This window comes from Rhamphochromis sp. 'chilingali' (assembly GCF_963969265.1).
Source record: "Rhamphochromis sp. 'chilingali' genome assembly, chromosome: 2".
NCBI lineage: Eukaryota > Metazoa > Chordata > Actinopteri > Cichliformes > Cichlidae > Rhamphochromis > Rhamphochromis sp. 'chilingali'.
In genome coordinates, this window is record NC_137930.1 from 65,197,467 (window position 1) to 65,216,647 (window position 19,181).

The following is a 19,181-nucleotide window of genomic DNA, read 5'->3' on the forward strand; positions in this document are numbered from 1 at the left end:
AGCTCTTAAATAGAGGACGAAGAAGGAGATTTAACAGCAGGGGCCAGGCTGCAAATGACAGAAGGAGAAATGCAGTTTGGAACTCTGTGCAGGTCAGAAATGGGGAAAAATGCACCAGAAGGACTGAGGAGTCCAAATGCATAGTATTTCTCCTGTGGATCCTTAACCTCCTGCTTTGATTCCCAAAACTGTGAAGACCAAGATTTGAGTGTTTCTGCAGCAGAACTCTAGAGTCTCATTCAGTTAATCAGGTTTCATTTGTCTTGGAGGAGGAAGGATTTAATTCTGGCTGATTTTTATTTATTTTTTATGTGGTCGGCACCCTCGGGCGAGGTTTCAGCTGAGCAGTTAGCTGCTAAATCTGTACAGAGCCGGTGGGCTACTGGCGTTGATGTAAGCTAGCTAGGTTTGTCCTTGGTGGCTGAAGCTAGACCGCTAGGCTGGTTTGAACTATAATTGGATTAGAGATCTCCGTGTTGCATCAGGCAGGGTAAGCCGAGTAAACACACTCACTCGCGCTCTCTCTCTCTCTCTCTCCCTCTTTCTCCAAAGCACACATGCCCGCCTCAGGGAATCATCTCAAGGCTGTACTCCTCTGCTGCCACATGTTTTTTCTCCAACACTTTCGTCTTTCCTCAGCATCCCACTATTTGTTTTTTATCCCCCTTTAATCAGTGGCCCGTCCACTCCCACTGGCTGTAAAGGTGAATGCGGATGTGTGTTCTTGTGTATGTGCACATTGGTGCCTGGCACAGGAAGGATGTGGATGTTTCCAGTGCCACGGATACCAACCTTAAGTGGGATTACATGGGTTACATTTACTATTTACCATTTGTGGTGGGACAATAAATCACAAAAACAGAAAGGGAAGTCATGTGTTGATACTAATGTGAGATCTCATAGGAACATGGCAGATGTGAATATAAAGCTGCCCTAAATGGAGAAGGAAGTGAGAAAGCTAATCTTAACTTTTCTTGTTTTTTTCCCTTTGTCTTTACAAAAAAACAAAAAAAACTTCCTGTTTGGTAGTTTGGACAGGAAATAAAAGATGATGTCATGTGCCTCTCAACCAAATGGTGTGCAAAGGCTTAATTTGTAATTGGTGTCTTGGACTTTTCCCAGAACTGATTTCTTTAAACTCAGTTAGATGTTAACTGGAAACAGTTTGGCGCCTTGTTCCATTTGTCTGTCCCGCTTGGTGGCTCGCTCAGATCATAAAAGTGTCACATTTGAATAAACGAGTAAAGGAAATGTAACTTATCAGTAAACACTGGACAATTTTTCAACAGTTCAAGTACCAGGAAATGAAATGATACAATTGTCTAGATGAAAAATGGACTTTACTGCATGTGACCTGTAATAGAAACTGTGACTACAAAGATTTGTTTTAATTTATTTTTTCAGGTTAGTTGGCAAAGTTTTAGTTGCTGGCATCAGTGAAGAAACAAAACTTCAGTCAGAGCTTTTTGCTCTTTTTATATGTGTGCATGTCTGTGCATTAACATTCATACAGCACACATTGAAGCAGTTGGGGTGAGAAATTACCAGTGGCGAGACAGTGTGTAAGATTAGAGGGAGACTGTGACAGGCCAACACCAGCAGCCATATATTTGCTATGTGTAACTGACAGCTTTGATCTGCCCATATGGCCTGTACATATCTTTAACTTGTGAGTCAGAAATCAAATGTCACACTGACAGAGATGGAGGGAGGGGAGAAGACTCATGCTCTGATGTGGGATGACACAGGGTAGTACATGCAAAACATCCACCCACAACCAGTATCATCCTTCCCCACCTATCAGTATGGAAAATATCAGTAGCAGCAGTTTAGATTTCCAGATTTCATTAAACTGGTTTATAATGTGTATCTCCACAGGATTCCCTTCTTTTTCCTGTAGGACAATCGACATGCCTGCATCTACAAACCTAATTGTGTTGTGGACAGGGTGCCAAACATGAGTGTGTGAGGCTGTGAACTTGTTAGCTTGAATCTAAAAAAGGATGTGGAGGAGGAGGGAGATGTTTTTGAGGGAAGAGTTTGACTTGGAATGAAGGCAAAGGGAGATAACGGAGAGGGAGCTGGTGTTCGGGGTCGTCCAATTTCCGCTGCAGGGTTGGGGTCACTCTGTGGAAGCTGCTGACACGGCCTCCCAGGAGCAGGGCTGAAAAGCTCAAAGCTGGACAAAATACAAGAAACACAAGGCACACAACAAAGTATTTGACCCTTGAGGCGGTGTTTAGTGTAAACACGGATAAGTCTGATCATCTGAGTGTTTGCAGAGAACCACACTGGGGAACGTGCTCTGTCCATGCTCTTCGCACACACACAACATTGCACTTCATTATAACATAGTCATGCCCGTGGTCTTGCATACCGTGTCACAACACTAATCTTCATCTTCTCTAGTGTTTGTTAACGGTTGACCTGTTAAACATGACCTTTCTTAAAGCCTTTCTAATCCCAGGTGGTCTCTGAGCTGGGTGATAAATGACAACACTGAGCCAACAGCTTGTTAGCACAGGGAGCTAGGTTACAAGTTTGCTGTGCAGAAGACTGGCTGTGAATACAGGGTATTATGAGGCACAGGGGGTTCAGGAGCAGCTCACTTTGCCACAGTTTAATCCAGGAAGCCATGCTCCGACTTCATCTGTCGACACCAGATTTAACATTTTAAAACTTCCAATATGGGAGGCTACAACGTAACCTTTTTCCCTGCCTATAAAAAGTTATTTTTAATTGCATAGTTTGATTAAATGCAAATTTTACAAACTTCCAAAAATATTTTGCCACAGATGTGAAACTCTTAAAATACTATTCCCTAATATGTGACAAAGGTCTAGACGAGAAAATATTGAACAAAAGGCTTAAAGTTCAAAATAAGTAAAGCAGAAAAACAGGAGATGTGAGTCTGTTCTTTCTTCTTCTTGCTTCTGGTCTCATCCGTCATCCACACTTTCTGATTTTTCTGGTTGCTGTCTAACCCCTACTTCCATCAGTAACTGCCTCGCACTAGGAGTCGAGGTGGACTGAGTCATATATCAGGGGGAGTGTGCGGAGCAGAGCAGGCTACGAGAGATTAGAGGTGAGAGGAGTGTGCTGCTGATTTATTACCATCCATTAGCTGGTTAAAAGAGGCTAAGTGAGCCAGTCGGCTCAGGGAGGTGAGATGGAAGAGATTAGCCTACATAAAGAGTGATGGAGGGAGATCTGTGACGCGAGCCAGTGACTCCCGAACTCCTCTCTCTTGTATACTCTTTATTCTCCCTCATTCCTTCTGCGCTACTCTTTATCTTCTTCAGCCACACTTCCTCCCCATGAGTATGCCATGTCTTTGTAAAGCACCAATACCAGTAGCTGCCTGTTTGAGAAGTGATTAATGACGTTCTCTGCATTTTTAAATCATTATGCAACCAGTGACAGTGACAGTGCTGCTTTTCTTGCATGCAGGCTTGGTCACATATAAATCAATGGTATATCTATCACATGTTAAAACTTCTTGTGTTTAAAATGCTGGTAAAATACGTTTGACGCAGCAGTGGGGGAGGTGGTAAATGGCTTGCACCATGGAAAATTTACACCACATGTTATTTACAAAACCAGACATTTATTAATAAATTAACTAATTAGCACTAGGAAGCAGTGGGGGGCAAAGTAAATCAGAGTGCTATTGAGTTCATTATTGAAATTGAATAGTAATGAAACGACACATTCTGACAGGAGGTTGAAGGAACTAAATGCATCATTTCTGCATTATGCCTTTTTTAGGCTATTTTTTTCTGTCTTTCAGTTACAGATATTGAGAAGTATTGACAAAAACAACCCGTTGTGATAGCACTGTATAATAGGGCTGCTCGATTATGGCAAAAATGATAATCACAATTATTTTCACTGAAATTGAGATCTCGATTATTTGACGATATTTATTTAACCCTTTAAGACCTACCATAGAACCAAGTCCGCCAGAGCTTATATATTTTTTTTTTACATGCTGTAGTGCCATTTTTGGGAGCATTTCAAGTTGCTATACATCAATACAACTGTTATAGCCCATATTTTAATAATATGTATGCATTAAGTCCATAGTAATTACATTAATTACAAAAAAGTGCAATAAACTACAAAAAAATTGAAAATCATTTTTGTTTTGTTTACATATATTTCTACTTGGAGAAATTTAAGAGGTTTATCCCTCAAAACTTTAAATACAAAAAAGTTGCAAAAAATAGTTTCCCACCATAGGAAATTTATTTTGAGCGTCTTCATAGTTTTATTTTGGAGATACAGCAATTTTTATATACTGCAGGAAAAACAAAAAACAATCCTATGATGCAAATTTGCAAAGAAAACAGCAGGTGCATCAAAATAAACTATTTCCAGCAGTGCAATTCGAGTTCTAAGCATCACAGAAACTATTCAGAAAAGTCAAACATGACCAGTATAGGCTTTTAAGGCCTACAAGTAAAGAACTACATTTTCCGCGAAAATGACATTACTTCCGGTTTCAGACAGGAAATGGCGGACATGCGATAGTTTGCATTTCCGTCGTTTTCATTGTGGGAAGTGTTACGAACAGCTGATCTGATCGGCAAAGCTGTTTCTGGAATATTATGTTTTTGTTCCTGCAAGCGCTTTTTATGCAATTTTTGCAAAGCTTTATGTGGAAGGAAACCGTGACCGAGGACAAGCTGATGGCATAAGATGTAAGTACAACTCCTCTGGTTTCATATGCAAAACTAATTATTGCGCTAGCTTACACGGTTCCGGTTCTACAGGGATTTAAAGGGTTAACAATAACAATGTATTGGATAATGACTTTAAAAAATAATATAAAATAGTGTGCAAATACTGATAACAGTGCAAATGTTTGCAATATAAAAAATAAATGAAAAATGTAAACATCTATGTTTAGTGAACTTTGCAGTGTTGCTCTGTGGTGCAGCTACGACACCGTAGCAAAGTTTACACACTATGTCTAATTGAGCCCAGTTCTGACTCCGCGAACCCGTAATGTTTCCACACCACTGAAGTTTTTTTTTACCTCTCTTTTCAACCAACGGCAGTCACTCTCCTCTCGAAATAACTTCTGCTTAGCTTTCCGAGCTTCCCTCGGGTCCTCTTAATTGTTGTGACGCGTGTTCGAGATGCAGAGAAGTGCGCTCGATTTGCCACACGGAGCAGCGCGAGAGTAAAGCATGAGGGAGGGGCTAATAATCGGCTCAGTCATTTGCAATGATCGTTGAAAGCCCAGATCGTAATCGTGATTAAAATTCGATTAATTGAGCAGCCCTACTGTATAATGGATTATTTTGTACCCAGCTGTAATAGAAATATGAGGTAATAAAGGATTTGAAGATAATAATTCTTAAACATGTCACTGATTTTGGACATTTTAGGGCCTCAGTATTAGCAATTTGGCTATCTTTGTTATTTCTTTGAAGCCACAAGTTACCATATTTGGCAAGTTGCAATCATAAGCTGCAGAAACGCGAGGAGTGGGGGATACAGTCTTAAAACTCTGCTTTAGCAGCTTGTAACCACATCACTGGCTTCCATCCACCATTTGCTCTTCCTGTCATACGGAGCGCAACTAACGAGCACCCCAGCGATGCTAGATTGAGTCACAGTTAGTGTTAACACTTGTGTGCTGTTGAAGTAGCTTGCTTTTTTCCAGGTATAGAATCATTATTCAAGGCTGACCTGCTGCTGCTCACTCTTAGACATGTCTGGGCTTGTGTCATTGTTGTGCTCGCTTGGGAATGTAAACACATGGCATCGCTATATCATTGGTTTCACGAGGTGGAACCTTTGTTTTATTTTTATTTTTCATCATGTAAAGGCACAGGCGTAATGGACACAAATTGTTTGTTTCCATGGCGCAGGCTGTAAGGGTTTATTTGCTTCAGGGAGCGAGAAAAATGCGAAAAATTAAAGTATTTTGACCTCTGAGGTCTAAACTAACACAAAATGATTGCTCCTGTTCATCAGCAGCGCATTCAATGCACACTGAGAGCTTCCCGACTACTTAAAATGCTGGGATTTGACAGAAGCAGCAGATAGAAATAGAAAAGCGCTATCTATGGCTCTGGAAGAGGCTATATGCGTCGCAGCACTTGTGTGCTGGACATCCGCTCTGTAAGCTGTTTCTCGTCTTAACCTTGGTGTCAGTGTGTCAGGTTGAACATTTGTTTTTTGTGTGGGGAATAAAAGAGTAAGACGCATTCCCCACATCCGTTTCTTCTTGTAGATGAAGTGTAGGTCAGGGGTTTGGTGCGCTCTGGTGAGTTCATGTGTCGCTCAGGGCCATGTACTGTATGCACAGATGGGACATTTCTCACAACCGCTGGGGATTTCACCTCACCGAGTAACCTTGATGACGTGGAAGCTACTGCACTGACTAAACTAGACCGTGCTTCAGAAGGAAATGTTAGTGCTGACTGAATGAAATTAAATCTGCAGTCTTGATTTTGATAAGGTTCTGGGCCTTTATGTTGCAATTTCCCTGTGTTGTTTTCTTTCTTTTTTTGGTCCCTTTGCTTCTCCTTTTTCATGTTGTATTTGGCCTCATTGTAGTTATCCACACTGCCTGCATGTGTGCTTGTTTGATTCAGGGTGTGTGTCCTCACGTACACCTCAATCTTTGCCTGTGTTTGCACATGACCTGTGCGTGTGTGTGTTCCTCCATTATCTCCTGCACTGCCCGGCTCTCTCTTCCTCCTCATTGTTCTGCCTCTCTGCCTGTGCTGGGAGTCTGGAACAGGAGCTTGCAGGAAATCTCGTCACTTGTTGTGCAAAAGGGAAAGCAAACAGCGAGATGCACAAACACAGGAAGAGCTGCTTCCCTCACGTGGGCCCCGGCTGGGCATCTGTCGCTCCTTTGCGTTTATCATAACGCAGAAACGTGAGCGGCGTCTCTAACCGCACGTGCCTTTCTTTCCATCTTTCTGTCTCCTCGTCTTAGTCAACTTGTCACTGTCTGTGCAGCTGCATTTCATGCCTGAGTGCTAATAAACAAGAAAGACCAGAAAATAATACATACAATTCATGAACGTGACGATTATCACAAGTGGAATTTGTGTCTTTAAACAACATCTTTGCACTAGCTGCCCGAAAAACTTTAATAACAGACATAAATTCTTCATTGTGGCTCTTCTGTGTTGCTCGGAGCAGATGACCTTGCTTTATTACTTTGTCTAGCCTTACATTACGGCGAACCCTTCACTGGTGCTGGTTTATTGGAGTTATCTATCAGAATATAATTTCTGAATGGTAAATGGCCTGTATTTGTATAGCGCTTTACACGTTCAGTCATCCACCCATTCACACACACATTCACACACTGGTGATGGCAGCTACATTGTAGCCACAGCTGCCCTGGGGCGCACTGACAGAGGCGAGGCTGCCGGACACTGGCGCCACCGGGCCCTCTGACCACCACCAGTAGGCAACGGGTGAAGTGTCTTGCCCAAGGACACAACGACTGAGACTGTCTGAGCCGGGGCTCAAACCGGCAACCTTCTGATTACAAGACAAACTGCCAACTCGTGAGCCACAATTGCCCAACAGCTAAAAGGTGAGCAGTTTGCACAGAGGCGTTTGGTCACTGGTCTCCACAGACTGCACAGTAGCTGCAACCTGGACAATGCTAGTCTTCATACAAACACACTGCTGAACATGCCAGCTGTTGCATAACCACTGTCAGGTGTGGGCTACATACTTCAGCACTGTCAGTGTTTCAGTGGGTTTCCAGTGTCGGGCTCAGTTTCCTGGGGAAGGAGTTTTTCGGCATTAGCATAGAGCTGTTTGGGGCTAAACTAGAGATGCTCCATTTGCTCAGCAAACACTTTCTGTGGCATTTTCACACAACCCCGCGGTTGAATAAATTATTTCTGGAATTTGAGTCTAAGTTACACACAGCCTCATTCGTATTACACAGCTCAGTGTTTGGTCACAAAGGGTCACTGTCCAATAGTTAACACTGTACAAACCAGCGTGATGTACACAAAATGTTTGCATGAAGCTTAGTGATGCAGTTGCTGTGCATTATGTTTTAAGTAGAGAATGAAAATTATGAAGTTCAGTATTGCAGTGAAATTAATAAGGGGACAAGAGGCCATAACGGCAACAATTAGAGCATTCATATAGAGCCTGCTGTCAATAAAAATAAATAAATAAAACTAATCAATGTTGCAATAAAGTATAAAAATAACTAAAAAACTATATGTGTACTGTAGTATAGATTTTCCAAGTTTTTAATCCATTTTAAATCTTTAGTGCAGAAAAACTTTTAAAGGATGTTTTTGCCACTGTAATCTTAAAATGTTTTTTTTAATTAAAAAAAACAAAAACACACTCACTCACATATTGTGAGCCTCTGATGGAGTCCTGCATTGATCTGGTCCCAGATTTAACAGCCACACCAGTATGTGTGGTCTGGAAAGGTATGGCGTGCGAGTTGACTGCACAGATGACTGCCTCTTTTTGTGATGTAAAATGTGAGATAAGTAAAAATAGCCTTGAATGTTATTTAAATGTGAGTGAAAGAACCCTCTAACAAGGACGTTTATGTTTTGTCTTCAAGTTCAGATGTTACAGCTTGAGTTCATGCTCCTCTATATCTGTTATCGTCTAGACCATCCTTAGCTGGTCCGACCAGTTGGCCAGGCTCCATTTTTCTCTTTCTACAATCATAGGAAGTAAAGCACAGCTGTGGCTCTCTTTTCTAAGAGAAAAGACTAAGAACTTATAGTGATGTCCATAGAATGTGGTTTTAAGCTGTTTTTTAATGCCACAAGAGGGCAGCACATCTACAGGTTACATGACTTTTCACCAGAAAGGAACATGTCTGTGGATAAAAAATGATTACCTGCTAGGAGTTGGGTAACTTCATTTGCTTAATCATTGATTTTTAGCAGGTCATATAAGGTCACTATTTTCCAAGAGATGGTGGAATATGCTCAGTCTCATGTGTGTTGAAGACTGAGAAAAGCGATGAAGATACTCTGGTTGCAGGATAAATGTAGATAAAGTACGAGTTGAGATAACGGAAGGAGAGGAGAGATCCAGTGGGCATGAAATCAGATCTTGTTGTTGCATAATCATGGCTTGCAGGCCTTCCCAGTGTGCACCAGGCTCGATGCAGTCCAGTATCACATGACTGTACCAAGCAGCTGCAGTTTTAAACCAGTGATACCAGTACACCACCAGCCTGAGGCTGATTGGGATCACTAGTTCTGTTCTTATTTGTGCTGAGGCATGCTCTGTTTTTCCCCTAAAACACACACACAAAGTGGGCGGTTCAAGTCCTCATTGTGTCCTCTCATCTGTAGTTTATTCCCATCAGTGTGTAACCATTTTTTTTAACCTGCAAACGTCTTCTGCAGAGTCCTTGCTTCTCATTGGCTCCTGTCATTCATGTCATAATGTCCTGCCTTTCACATATCAGCAATACCATGACACTGAGAGCCCGGATCTTCTTGACATAGCCTTCCTCCGTCATCTGTCTTCTCTTTTTCCCTTTATCTCTAATTCAAAGCCTTTATTCACATGCCAGCAATACCAGACAGCATACCAGTCGTCAGGACATCAGCGGCGGCCCGCACCTCTTCCTGCAGCTTTCCTCCCCTTCCTGCTGTCTTTCTCTCATGACTGTTTCTCAGCTCATGCGTGCCACAGGAATAATGAGAAAGCGTTTACTTTCGCTTGAGCAGTACATTATTTCTTTTTAACAGCAGGTGGCACCAAAGTCCCACCATCCTGAGAAAATAAAATCACCACTGTCTTTTAATTTACTGTGTCACATCTGCCCCTCGTGAATCTATCTTCACAGGCTTTGTGGTGCTACCCATCCTGGTGGCAGAAGCCCAAAAAGGTGGACAAGCAGTTCTCTTGCTTCTGTTTCAGGCCACGATGTGAAAGACAGACACACACAGAAAGACCGACCGCCTCCTGGCGTCACCCAGCCTGGCTGTGTATATATAGGCTCTTTCATACCACACCGCTTGGCTCGGCCCCAGCTCACATATACCTCTGCTGTGCTGTTTTTGTGTGCGTAAACATTTTTGGAGTGTGCCCACTTGTGTTGGAAAGAAAAACAGCATGTGTTTGGTTCTTGGCAGCAAAACCCTATGTACATTAAATTGCATAATACAAACATGGTAGTGGTTTCGTAAGACTTTTTTGGCACTGAAGTAGGGAGTTGTGTGGTTTCTGTCAGTATCACCTCTGTCAGTGCTGGGAAACTTGGAGACTCTAAAGCTGGCCTCTCTTCTTATACATGCACTCAGGTTCCTGGAGCCTTGATATACTGTGTGTGTGTCTGTGTGTGTTTGTGCATTGCGGTCCACCAGAGTATTCCTGGAAAGCTTCAGAGCAGGAGCGAGGGTTGAAGGGGGCAGGGCTATTCCACAGCCACACACCAGCCAATGATGACCGCTTTCTGGAAGCTTCCCTGTCATTAAAAACGAGGCAGAGAAATGAACAGAGAAGGTTTATGGGTATTTTATTTTAACCTCTGTGCCCTCAGAAGCTTCATCTTTTAGACAGGAAAAAAAAAGAGAGGGAGAGAGTAAAGGCATTGCTGTTTGGCTGGCAACTTTTATCCTCATTAGTATGCAAGGAGATGCACTTACAGTTCACCACATTGTTGCACAACAAGAATAAGAGTGTAGGGAGGGATGGGCTGGATGGAGAGAAGTGATGCCAGGTGGAGGAAATGGAGGAATCAGCATAAGAATTGCAAAAGAAGAAAGCTCAAATTAACTTAATGAAGGGGCTGCAAACAGAGCAATAAATCAGGGATAGTTGAGGTGCAGGAAGCAGGAAGACTGAATAGGAGGAGCATCAATAAAACCCATGCTAATTGTGCCTCCGTGGTCTGCAGCGTTCACTGCCCCACACCTTTTAAAAGTCACGTTTTCTTGCTGTTGATATTCTCCCTCATACTCCTGCCTCCTGTTGTCTTCCTCCTCCTCTTCTCTACCTCCAGCTGCTGTTGTGCAACTCTGCAGTGACTGATGGAGCAGCTACAGCAGTGCCATTGATCAGCACTTTTGGTGCCAAGCTGCTCTTATTGTAATAAACGACTTGGAGCTATGAAACCAGTCCCGAGTATTTTGCGGCAGCAGAGGAAACACGCACACAAATGCCACACTGCACTTTTGCACTTATATATGATGTAATGCGGAATAAGTTGGATTACTTTTAAACTTAACCGCATGCCTGGATTCATTATTTTGTGCTTCTAATCCCTCAGGACACGTGCGCAAAACGTAATGAGATCTTTTATTTTGCTATTAGAGAAATTATTAACCAAGTAACTCAGGATTCTTTAAACCATATCCTCCTAGATTAGCTGGGCTTTCCCTGTAATTAAGCTGCTGTTGGAGAATTTAGAGCAAATGTAACATTTCTAAAACCCTAATTTGCCGTTACTGCAACACACAATGCTGTCCTGGATTTTGAGCCTTCATTGCATGTCATCTTCCCCTTCTCAAAGCTTACTCAGCCGTATAAGAAAACCACATCTCCTCTTCGCTTTCTGTGGTCTGGCTGTCTACCAAATTTTAGCTCCATTCTTGCCCTCTTTTCTCCTCTCCAACTCCTCCAAACAGTTTTTTTTTTTTTTTAACAAATCCATTAAAAAGCCAAGCTTGACAAAACAACAGCTTTGCTTTATCTTTGGTTGTAGTCGGTGTACACAGATTATCAGGTGGTGTGAAGATTATCTGCCAGGTGAAAGACCCCCCGGATGGAAACAGACACACATGGGCCTAGCTTGAGGGGATCCAGTCTCACCTTTATGTCCGCTTAAATTATCCTCCAACTCATTTCATTATCATTTCTAAGGAAGGTGCTGGGAAAAAATGTGGCTATTACTCACTAGCAAGTCAGGATTGATCATTGTGCTCATCTGTACCTAATGCACGGTCAAGAGTTCCTTGGTATAGTAGATGGGGATTAATAGGCATACCCACCCACCCCCTTTTTATCATTACAAACCAACCATGTAATCAGCTGTGATTACCGTAGTTTTTCTTTATTAAACCACATCCTGTTAAAATCTTAATCCAGTGTTTATATGCCAGTAACAAAAGAGCCGAATAGTGCTCCTGGAGTTTAATGTAAAGTGACTATATGCGCGTTAGAAAGCCACAGATACACCTGGAAGGACTACTTTGGATTTAAATGGCATTAATGGATCCTCAGCCCTATTCTTAGCGTCAAATCTGTCTCACCCTTCAGGCGCTGACAAGATCCGTGTTGGGGTGGTGGCGTCTGGTTTGCGTTCAGCCTATATGGAGGAATATAAATGCGTATTTTTAGCTCCGCTGATAGGAAACGCGGTTGAAACATGAGATCCTCCGCGGGACCCTGTGTGGAGAGAAGAAAACTGACTCGCTTCGATCATCATTCTCCATAAAGGGACCTTTTTTGTTTTGTTTTTTAATGTTTTATTGTGTTTAGGGGTCACTTTTATATCGGTTTTATGCCGCCGAGTGGAGCCTGAGGAAGGGATGTAGATGTGGTAATATTGAAAGGATTCAAGTTACATTGCTTTCCTCTCTTTTGGAGTAAAGCGCGGTGGTTTGCGTCAGCGAGGCTGTGGACACAAAGCCGAGCAGTCTCAACCAGACTTCGTGTTAATATCACTAGATTTTTTCCAACTTACACCGACCACATGTCACCGGTACGAGGTCTGGCTTTGTTCTAATCGCAACTCCTGCGGCATGAAGACTCGTTAACCCTGCCCCATGCACGGAAACTAAATCGAGTCGGGAACCAAAGGAGTAGGAGGAGGAAGAAAAGAAGGAGGCGACGGGGTGGAGGACTGGGGAGAGGAACGGTAGAAAGAAACAGTTGTGGAGGAGAGAGGGAGAGGTCTGCAACAAAAAAACGAGAAAAAGGCGTTTGTTTGTTCTGCAGCGGTCCGGAGGGAGACGCGGCGCTGTTCGTTTGTTTCGAGCTGCGACAATAAGAAAGAAACACCATCAATTCTGGATTTCTTTATCCGCTTCCTGTCATCCAGGATGAGATTCAAAAGGAACGGGTCCTATACGTTAAATAGGTAAGAGTGCGGAGCAGTGCTGCCAGCGTGTGTCTGTATGGAGCGCGGGGGGAGACGTGTTGTCATATCCTGAGCTCCTAAATCAGTTCACGTTCTCTCGTAGTGCTCCGAGGTCTCTTTATGGCATCTCTGTAATGTTCTAGAGTAACGCTTCATGTTGCTAACGGAGAGTTTGGCTACTTTTCTACTGCAACATCAGCGATATTGCTGTGGCATTAGCTGCAGCTTGAGTCTTTGAAGGCTTGGTCTCTGCTGGCGTGGACATTAGAGGAAACTTTGTATTTATTTATAATGCACTTACACAATTTGAGTGAGTTTGCCATTTTAATGACAGCCTCAGAGTTGATTACCTTAAAAGCATTGGTTGATCAGACGGCTGTTAAATCCTTTAGTGTGTCAGCTCGTTTAACCGTTGGTGCCCTTTCACCACCCATGTGTAATTCAAGTTTCTGTAGCTGGATGGGGAGAAAAACCTGTTGGTCTCGCTTTTTTAGGGGTTGGGCTCTTTCTTTTGTTTTCCCTCTTCTCACTTAGGGAAACTGTGTTTTGTCCCTCTCTCCCTTCTTTATCCTCCCCTCGCTTTCCCCTTCCCAGGAATACCCTTTCTTGAGGTTACATCACCTAGCAACTTTGTATGTAGCGGCATGAATGATGTACCTCTGCCCCCCCCCCCCAACCGACCTTGCCTTTGCATGGTTGCAACAGCCTTCATTCATATACCAGTGTTTCAAAACCAATCACGAGTCAGGTCTTTCCACTGCTCATCGGTTCACTTTGTCTCTTTCTCTCTCCTCATCGTTATCAGTCCAAGTCACACGTTTGTACAAAAAAGTTTTTTCTGCTTTCCTCCAAATGAGTCATGCACAGCCCGTGCAACCGTTACTCCGGATGTCTTGATTTTATGGTTGGCTTGACTTATTTGGCAAAAACACACGCAGATGGAGACCCACAAGAAGCTGGTCACATTGTTGAAAGTGACAGTTGATTCAATGGCAGTTTCATTTCTTCCCCTTTCCCCTTGGCACTCCTTTTCCCCTTTGGCTTGTTATAAGATGTAGGGCTTTCCGCTGTGCTTTACACACACACACACACACACACACACACACACACCACATCCTGACTCTCAGGTGCTTGGAAACAAAGGGGGCTAACGAGTGCCAACACTCATTTCATCACGCGGTTGAAAATGCGAGTGATATTATCACTGCATACGCGCTCCACCTCTTTCTTTTTTTCACTTAGGAAGTGTGTGTGTGATGTAGTCATGCTCCACATATACTTTCACATCTGTGTGGATGCAGGTGAGAGAGAGAGGGGAATAATTAAGCTATGACAGAGGAGGCCTTAAAGCTGAAGCTCCTGTTAGCACTTCTCCAGGGAGCAGAAGGAAGAAGATGAGGAGGAGGAGAGCTGACGTCATTGCTGCTGCGGTGCTTCTTTGTCATCTTGCATCTCAAAAACTTGTGCGCAGCAGGGTAAGAATAGGTTAGGCGAGAGAGTCTACAATCACTGCTGGCTTTTTTTGTTCGTTTGTTTTTTGTTTTTTTTCCACATTCATCTCACAGTTCAGAGCTTCTTTGAGAACTCAACGGCAGAAAAAGAGCAAAGCCCCCCTTCGCTGCGGTTACATAACTGCCATCTTCTGAAGGTGACTGTCTCCTGGCTCTGCTATCTCAGTCTTTTTCTTGGCAGGCTGCAGTGATTTGTTTTCACTAAACAGCAGAGTGGATTCGGTCTCTTTGACATTGAAGCGTCAGTATTCACTGGCATAGGCTGCCTTCGTTATGCTCAGTTAATCCTGTGTTTGTCTGGTGTGTCCGGCAGTGTCTGAAGCCTTCGATTTAAGCAGCAGACATTGATCTGTTCTCTGCAGTCCCTTAAAGTGCTTATGTGTGTTTTGAGCAGCGAGGAAGTGAATGATGGGGAGCAAAAGAAGCTGAATGTTTTTATTTGTGTCCTTCTCCTTATTTGCCCGCATCATAACTAGAGTACTCTGCAGTGATTGGCTCACTTCCTGGAGGCTTGTCTCTGCGCTATCCCCTCCCTTACCGTACCTATGCATCATTTATATGAATGAACAGTCACAGGCACTTATATGTGCTCAAAACGCTGTATAACCTTGTGCTGCGTGTTCATTCCCGTGTTCAGTCCTTTCTCGATATTAATGCAAGAGCTGGCAATCACCTTTCTGCAGTTACGATGACGGTGCAAAACTGCGAGTCTGTCAGCTTCCTGAACTCCTCGACTTTCTGCAGAGGTTGGACAGGATTTGACTCAGACTTCGATTTAGTAAACATTGTGTGTTTGGTCTGCGATGGGTGGAGATGGGATGTTTAGCCCTTGTTTAGGATGTATACAGATGTCAAGATTACTGCCTCCCAGGGATTTTCACCCCCCGCTCCCCTGCCCCCCAATGTCCCTCCTTTTTCGCTCTACCCTGCAGTCCACCATGTACTGCCCAGCAGTCAGCAGTTTGTTTATGGGACTCTGTTTGCCAAGCTAATCTTCCCGCCTTTCAAGTGTGAGCCAGCAAGTGGGAGGGAGGGAGAGAGGGAGAGAGAGCGAGCGCAAGAGTGTGAAAGTGAAGCAGGCAGTTGCAGTAGTTGGAAAGGAGCGAGAAAGAGAAACCTGCTCAGAGAAGTGCGTCTAGTTTTGTGAATGGTTGTTTGTTTTGAGGTGTTTTTCTCTGCCCGTCCGGCCAGCTTCGTGCGTGACCTGCGTTGAAGTCGAAGGTCTTTGCAGCAGACATATGATTACACTCAGTGCTACGTTGGAGCTGGGAGCAGTTTTCCTGGTGCACCTGTAGCAGAGTTTCAAACGGGAGCAAAAACGGGGAGGTGAAACGGTATATAGGGTGCTGTGGTTTGGAGCATCGTCACCTTGGCTCTGCTTGATCGACTGCTGGATGGGGGTGCTGGTGTGCTGTGACTGCTTCTTCTATAGGTATATTTTACGTGTCGACTCTTGACCTTTCATTCCCCTTTTGTTGTTGTTGTTTCTTGCTGTTGAGAGTATAATTTCTAGCAGTCTTTAAGTTAAACTTCAACTTCTCCATCTGATCCCTCCTCCCGTTTCCTCTCCTGCCCACTCGCTCTCTGTTATTATGCTGCGGTTTGGGGGAGACTTTTGAGGACACTGCTGCTGTAACAGGCAGATATTCTGCTGTAGTCAGACACACACTGTATCTTGAATTGTGGGGAGGGCAAGAGGAGGGGGGGAGGCACGGAGTTGCAGACAAGGGGATGTCGATGGCTCATAGCCAGGCTCCTATAGCTGAACAGAGAAGCGGAGTGCTAGACTTTGGAGGTTATGGGTTTTGTTTGGAGGGTAGGTTAGAACTGGTTGAAATAAAATGGAATACAGCCAAAAGGTAGCTCGTCAGTCATGCTTGCCCAGCTTCTCCTCTCATCCTGTTGTGTGCCCCTTTGGCTGTGCAACACTGTTTGTTTTTTTTGGACACAGTGTTCCAGCATAAAGGGACAGGGGAACGTTTTTCCTCGTCTTCTGTTTCCCCTGGTGTTTGCAGAACACTGGACTTAACAGACTTTGCTCTTTAAAAGAAAAAAGTAAATGTTCCCAGTTTGTTTTTTTTGCCCCCCCCCCCCCCCCCCCCCCCCCCGCAGATAGACCTAGCACGGCTATGCAGAGCTTTAGTTTTAAAAAAATCTGACTGGCTTACTGGCATGCACGTAGCTGGTTATTGTGCTTGAAAGAGAGGCTAAGATGATATAGGCTCTTGGGCAGTTGGAGCAGAAAGATTCTGGTTCTTCTCTCTTGTGGTTTTAGGGCTAGCCACTCGAAGCGTGCCCCAACTGCTGTATAAAGTCTAAATATAGTTTTCTAGTCTTAAAGGACCATTTTGATGGTGAGGGTAAAATTGTAGCTTTAACACATCCACCACAGCTGGATTCGATTAGGCCTCAGTGGGATTCAGAACTTTGTTTACACTTCATCGCTACTTTTAGCATGAATAACAGCCTGTCGTTTCTGTGTGTGCGTAATGTAAATCTAAAGCTCTGCATGTGTTAAATGCTGTTGGTGAAATGCACACAGAAGCCTGGTAAAGGCAGGGCTTATGCCAGAACTATTTAACTATTCTCCCCCCATCATGGTGAAGGCAGGGGTGGGACCTGATCCTGATGTCTCTTGGGCTCATTAAGCCAAAATGGGCTCTCAGGTCTATTTTTAGCTCTTCTCTTCCTTTGCGACTTCATCAGCCAATCAGATGTCTTGGCAGTGATGTTATATTTCTTGATTAATGTGTGTTTTTGGAGGCACACCCATCTGAACGGGTCCTCGTTGACCTCGACTCGAGGCAGCCCTGGGTCCGCTGGGCTCCGGTGTTTAAGCTTTCAACGGTAGCATTGTGTGAAGTAGAAAACGCCTGCCAGCACTCCAACAATCACTGTCAACTCCAATGTCGATCATGTCATTTAGAACAAAGCCATCTGAAACGTCTGTCGTCGTATGACGCAAGTAAAATAAAACTGACTTGGCTTTAATTACTTGGCCGTTGTATTATGTTTCTGTCCAGTCAGTAGCTTTGATTTTTATACATAGGCAAAATCGGGGGAGGAAACATGTGTATAGGAAAGATAAAAATTGCTTTCAAGTCTAAAATATGCAAGTGGCATCATTCTAATGGCCAGCAGGGGGCAGAATTCAGGGGTATAGAATTCTACATGGACATAAACCGTATTACCTCTGGAAATGTTATCCAAATAACTTAACCGATAAAGCAGGGACTGCAGTCACTTTGCTGTGAGAGTGCTGATACATTTAGCCAATATAATATAATACTTTAATTTGAATGATGAAATATCTGAAAATTAACTGCAAACGTATTATTAGAAGCATATTGTTCGATCACATATATGTAGTGTACTATATCCTAGTGTTTTTGTTTTAATTGAAATTTAACCCTTTTATTACCGATACATTAAAGACAGGAAGCTAACACGGCCACGTCTACATGTTCGTGCCACTGTTTTAATCTTGCGTGCTTCATTTCTTTCTTTCTGTTGGTAGATTGTCTCGTCTAACCAAGGGAGCAGAAAATACTTCTTATTCTTGCTGAGCGTGACTGTCCTGATGAGTTTCGATTAAATAGCTGAATTAAAATGGTTTCAGTCTCGTTGGCGGTTATCTAAGGAACCCCTCACTAAGATCTTTATGTATTGTAACGTGTAGAAACCATTCTCGTGCTCTCACATACTCTTTGCACCCACAAACTCACAAGAATTGATTTTTCCAGGGTCTCTTCCAACGCAACACTCCTGAGGCAACTACTGCTGTTGGAGTTGAATCCAAGGTCAGGGTTTCATTCAGTTTTTGAATGTCAGAGTTGTGGTCGTCAGACCTCTCTACACAATTACAGCATGAAACAAAGAGAAAATTTCAGTTTTGGCAGCATTTTGTGGTTCAGCGTTTCTCTACCCGTAAGACATGTTGCTGACACGTCGCTGGAAAGCGGCTGCAGTCAGACTGTAAGGCTCCATCACATGACAAAGCTTGTGTATGTTTGCTTGCAGTGGGTCACTTGGTTAGTTTTATAATGTGCGGTGTAGAACAATAGCTGTGTGTCGTACTAGCAGAGCAGACCATACTGGATGCCATGTGTCTCTCATTAGGCTGTCTTTGGCAGACCGGGCTGCTGTCACAGAGCTGAGCTCAACAAGAACACCATTCTCCACCAACAAGCCCCGCGATCCTTCCCCTCAGCCCAGCGGGCTCCCTTATTCTGTGGCTCACGGTCGCTCAGATTGATTGGAAATGCTCAAATTTTTCAGGAAAGTTTGTTGAAACGACTAATGCCTAGGCATGCCATATAACCATTATCTATTCAATTCCTGGAAAAAGTGAATGGAATTATTTCCTGTGGCTTTGTGTTTTTTCTGAAAATCGACAGTGCCTCTTATAATCCCGTGTGCCTTATGTATGAATTCTGGTTGTGTTTACTGACCTCGAAATGATTTTATGTACACGGCGCTCGAAAATCTGTCAAATGTTTCAGTGCGACTTTGCTAAGCTACGAAGCCGCGCCGCTTGATGGATTGTCGGAGCGTTACGGCTATCGTAGGCAGCCTCGCGGAGTGATACGTACTGTGCTTCAACA

At 43.5% G+C, this 19,181-nt stretch overlaps 1 protein-coding gene across 2 annotated transcripts in view; it reads left to right on the top strand.

Moving 5' to 3' along the window:
* The window catches only part of mob2a (MOB kinase activator 2a), a 52,553-nt gene that overhangs the window by 10,234 nt on the left and 23,138 nt on the right, over positions 1-19,181 (top strand). Inside the window, exon 1 of one of the 2 annotated variants that reach the window (XM_080876254.1) lies at positions 12,317-13,066. The exons of the other annotated variant lie outside the window; for it this stretch is intronic. Coding sequence (XP_080732380.1) covers positions 13,029-13,066 — 38 coding nt within the window. The 5' untranslated portion in view covers positions 12,317-13,028. Of the gene's footprint in view, positions 1-12,316; positions 13,067-19,181 lie in introns of those variants that run through there. 2 annotated transcript variants of the gene reach the window in all.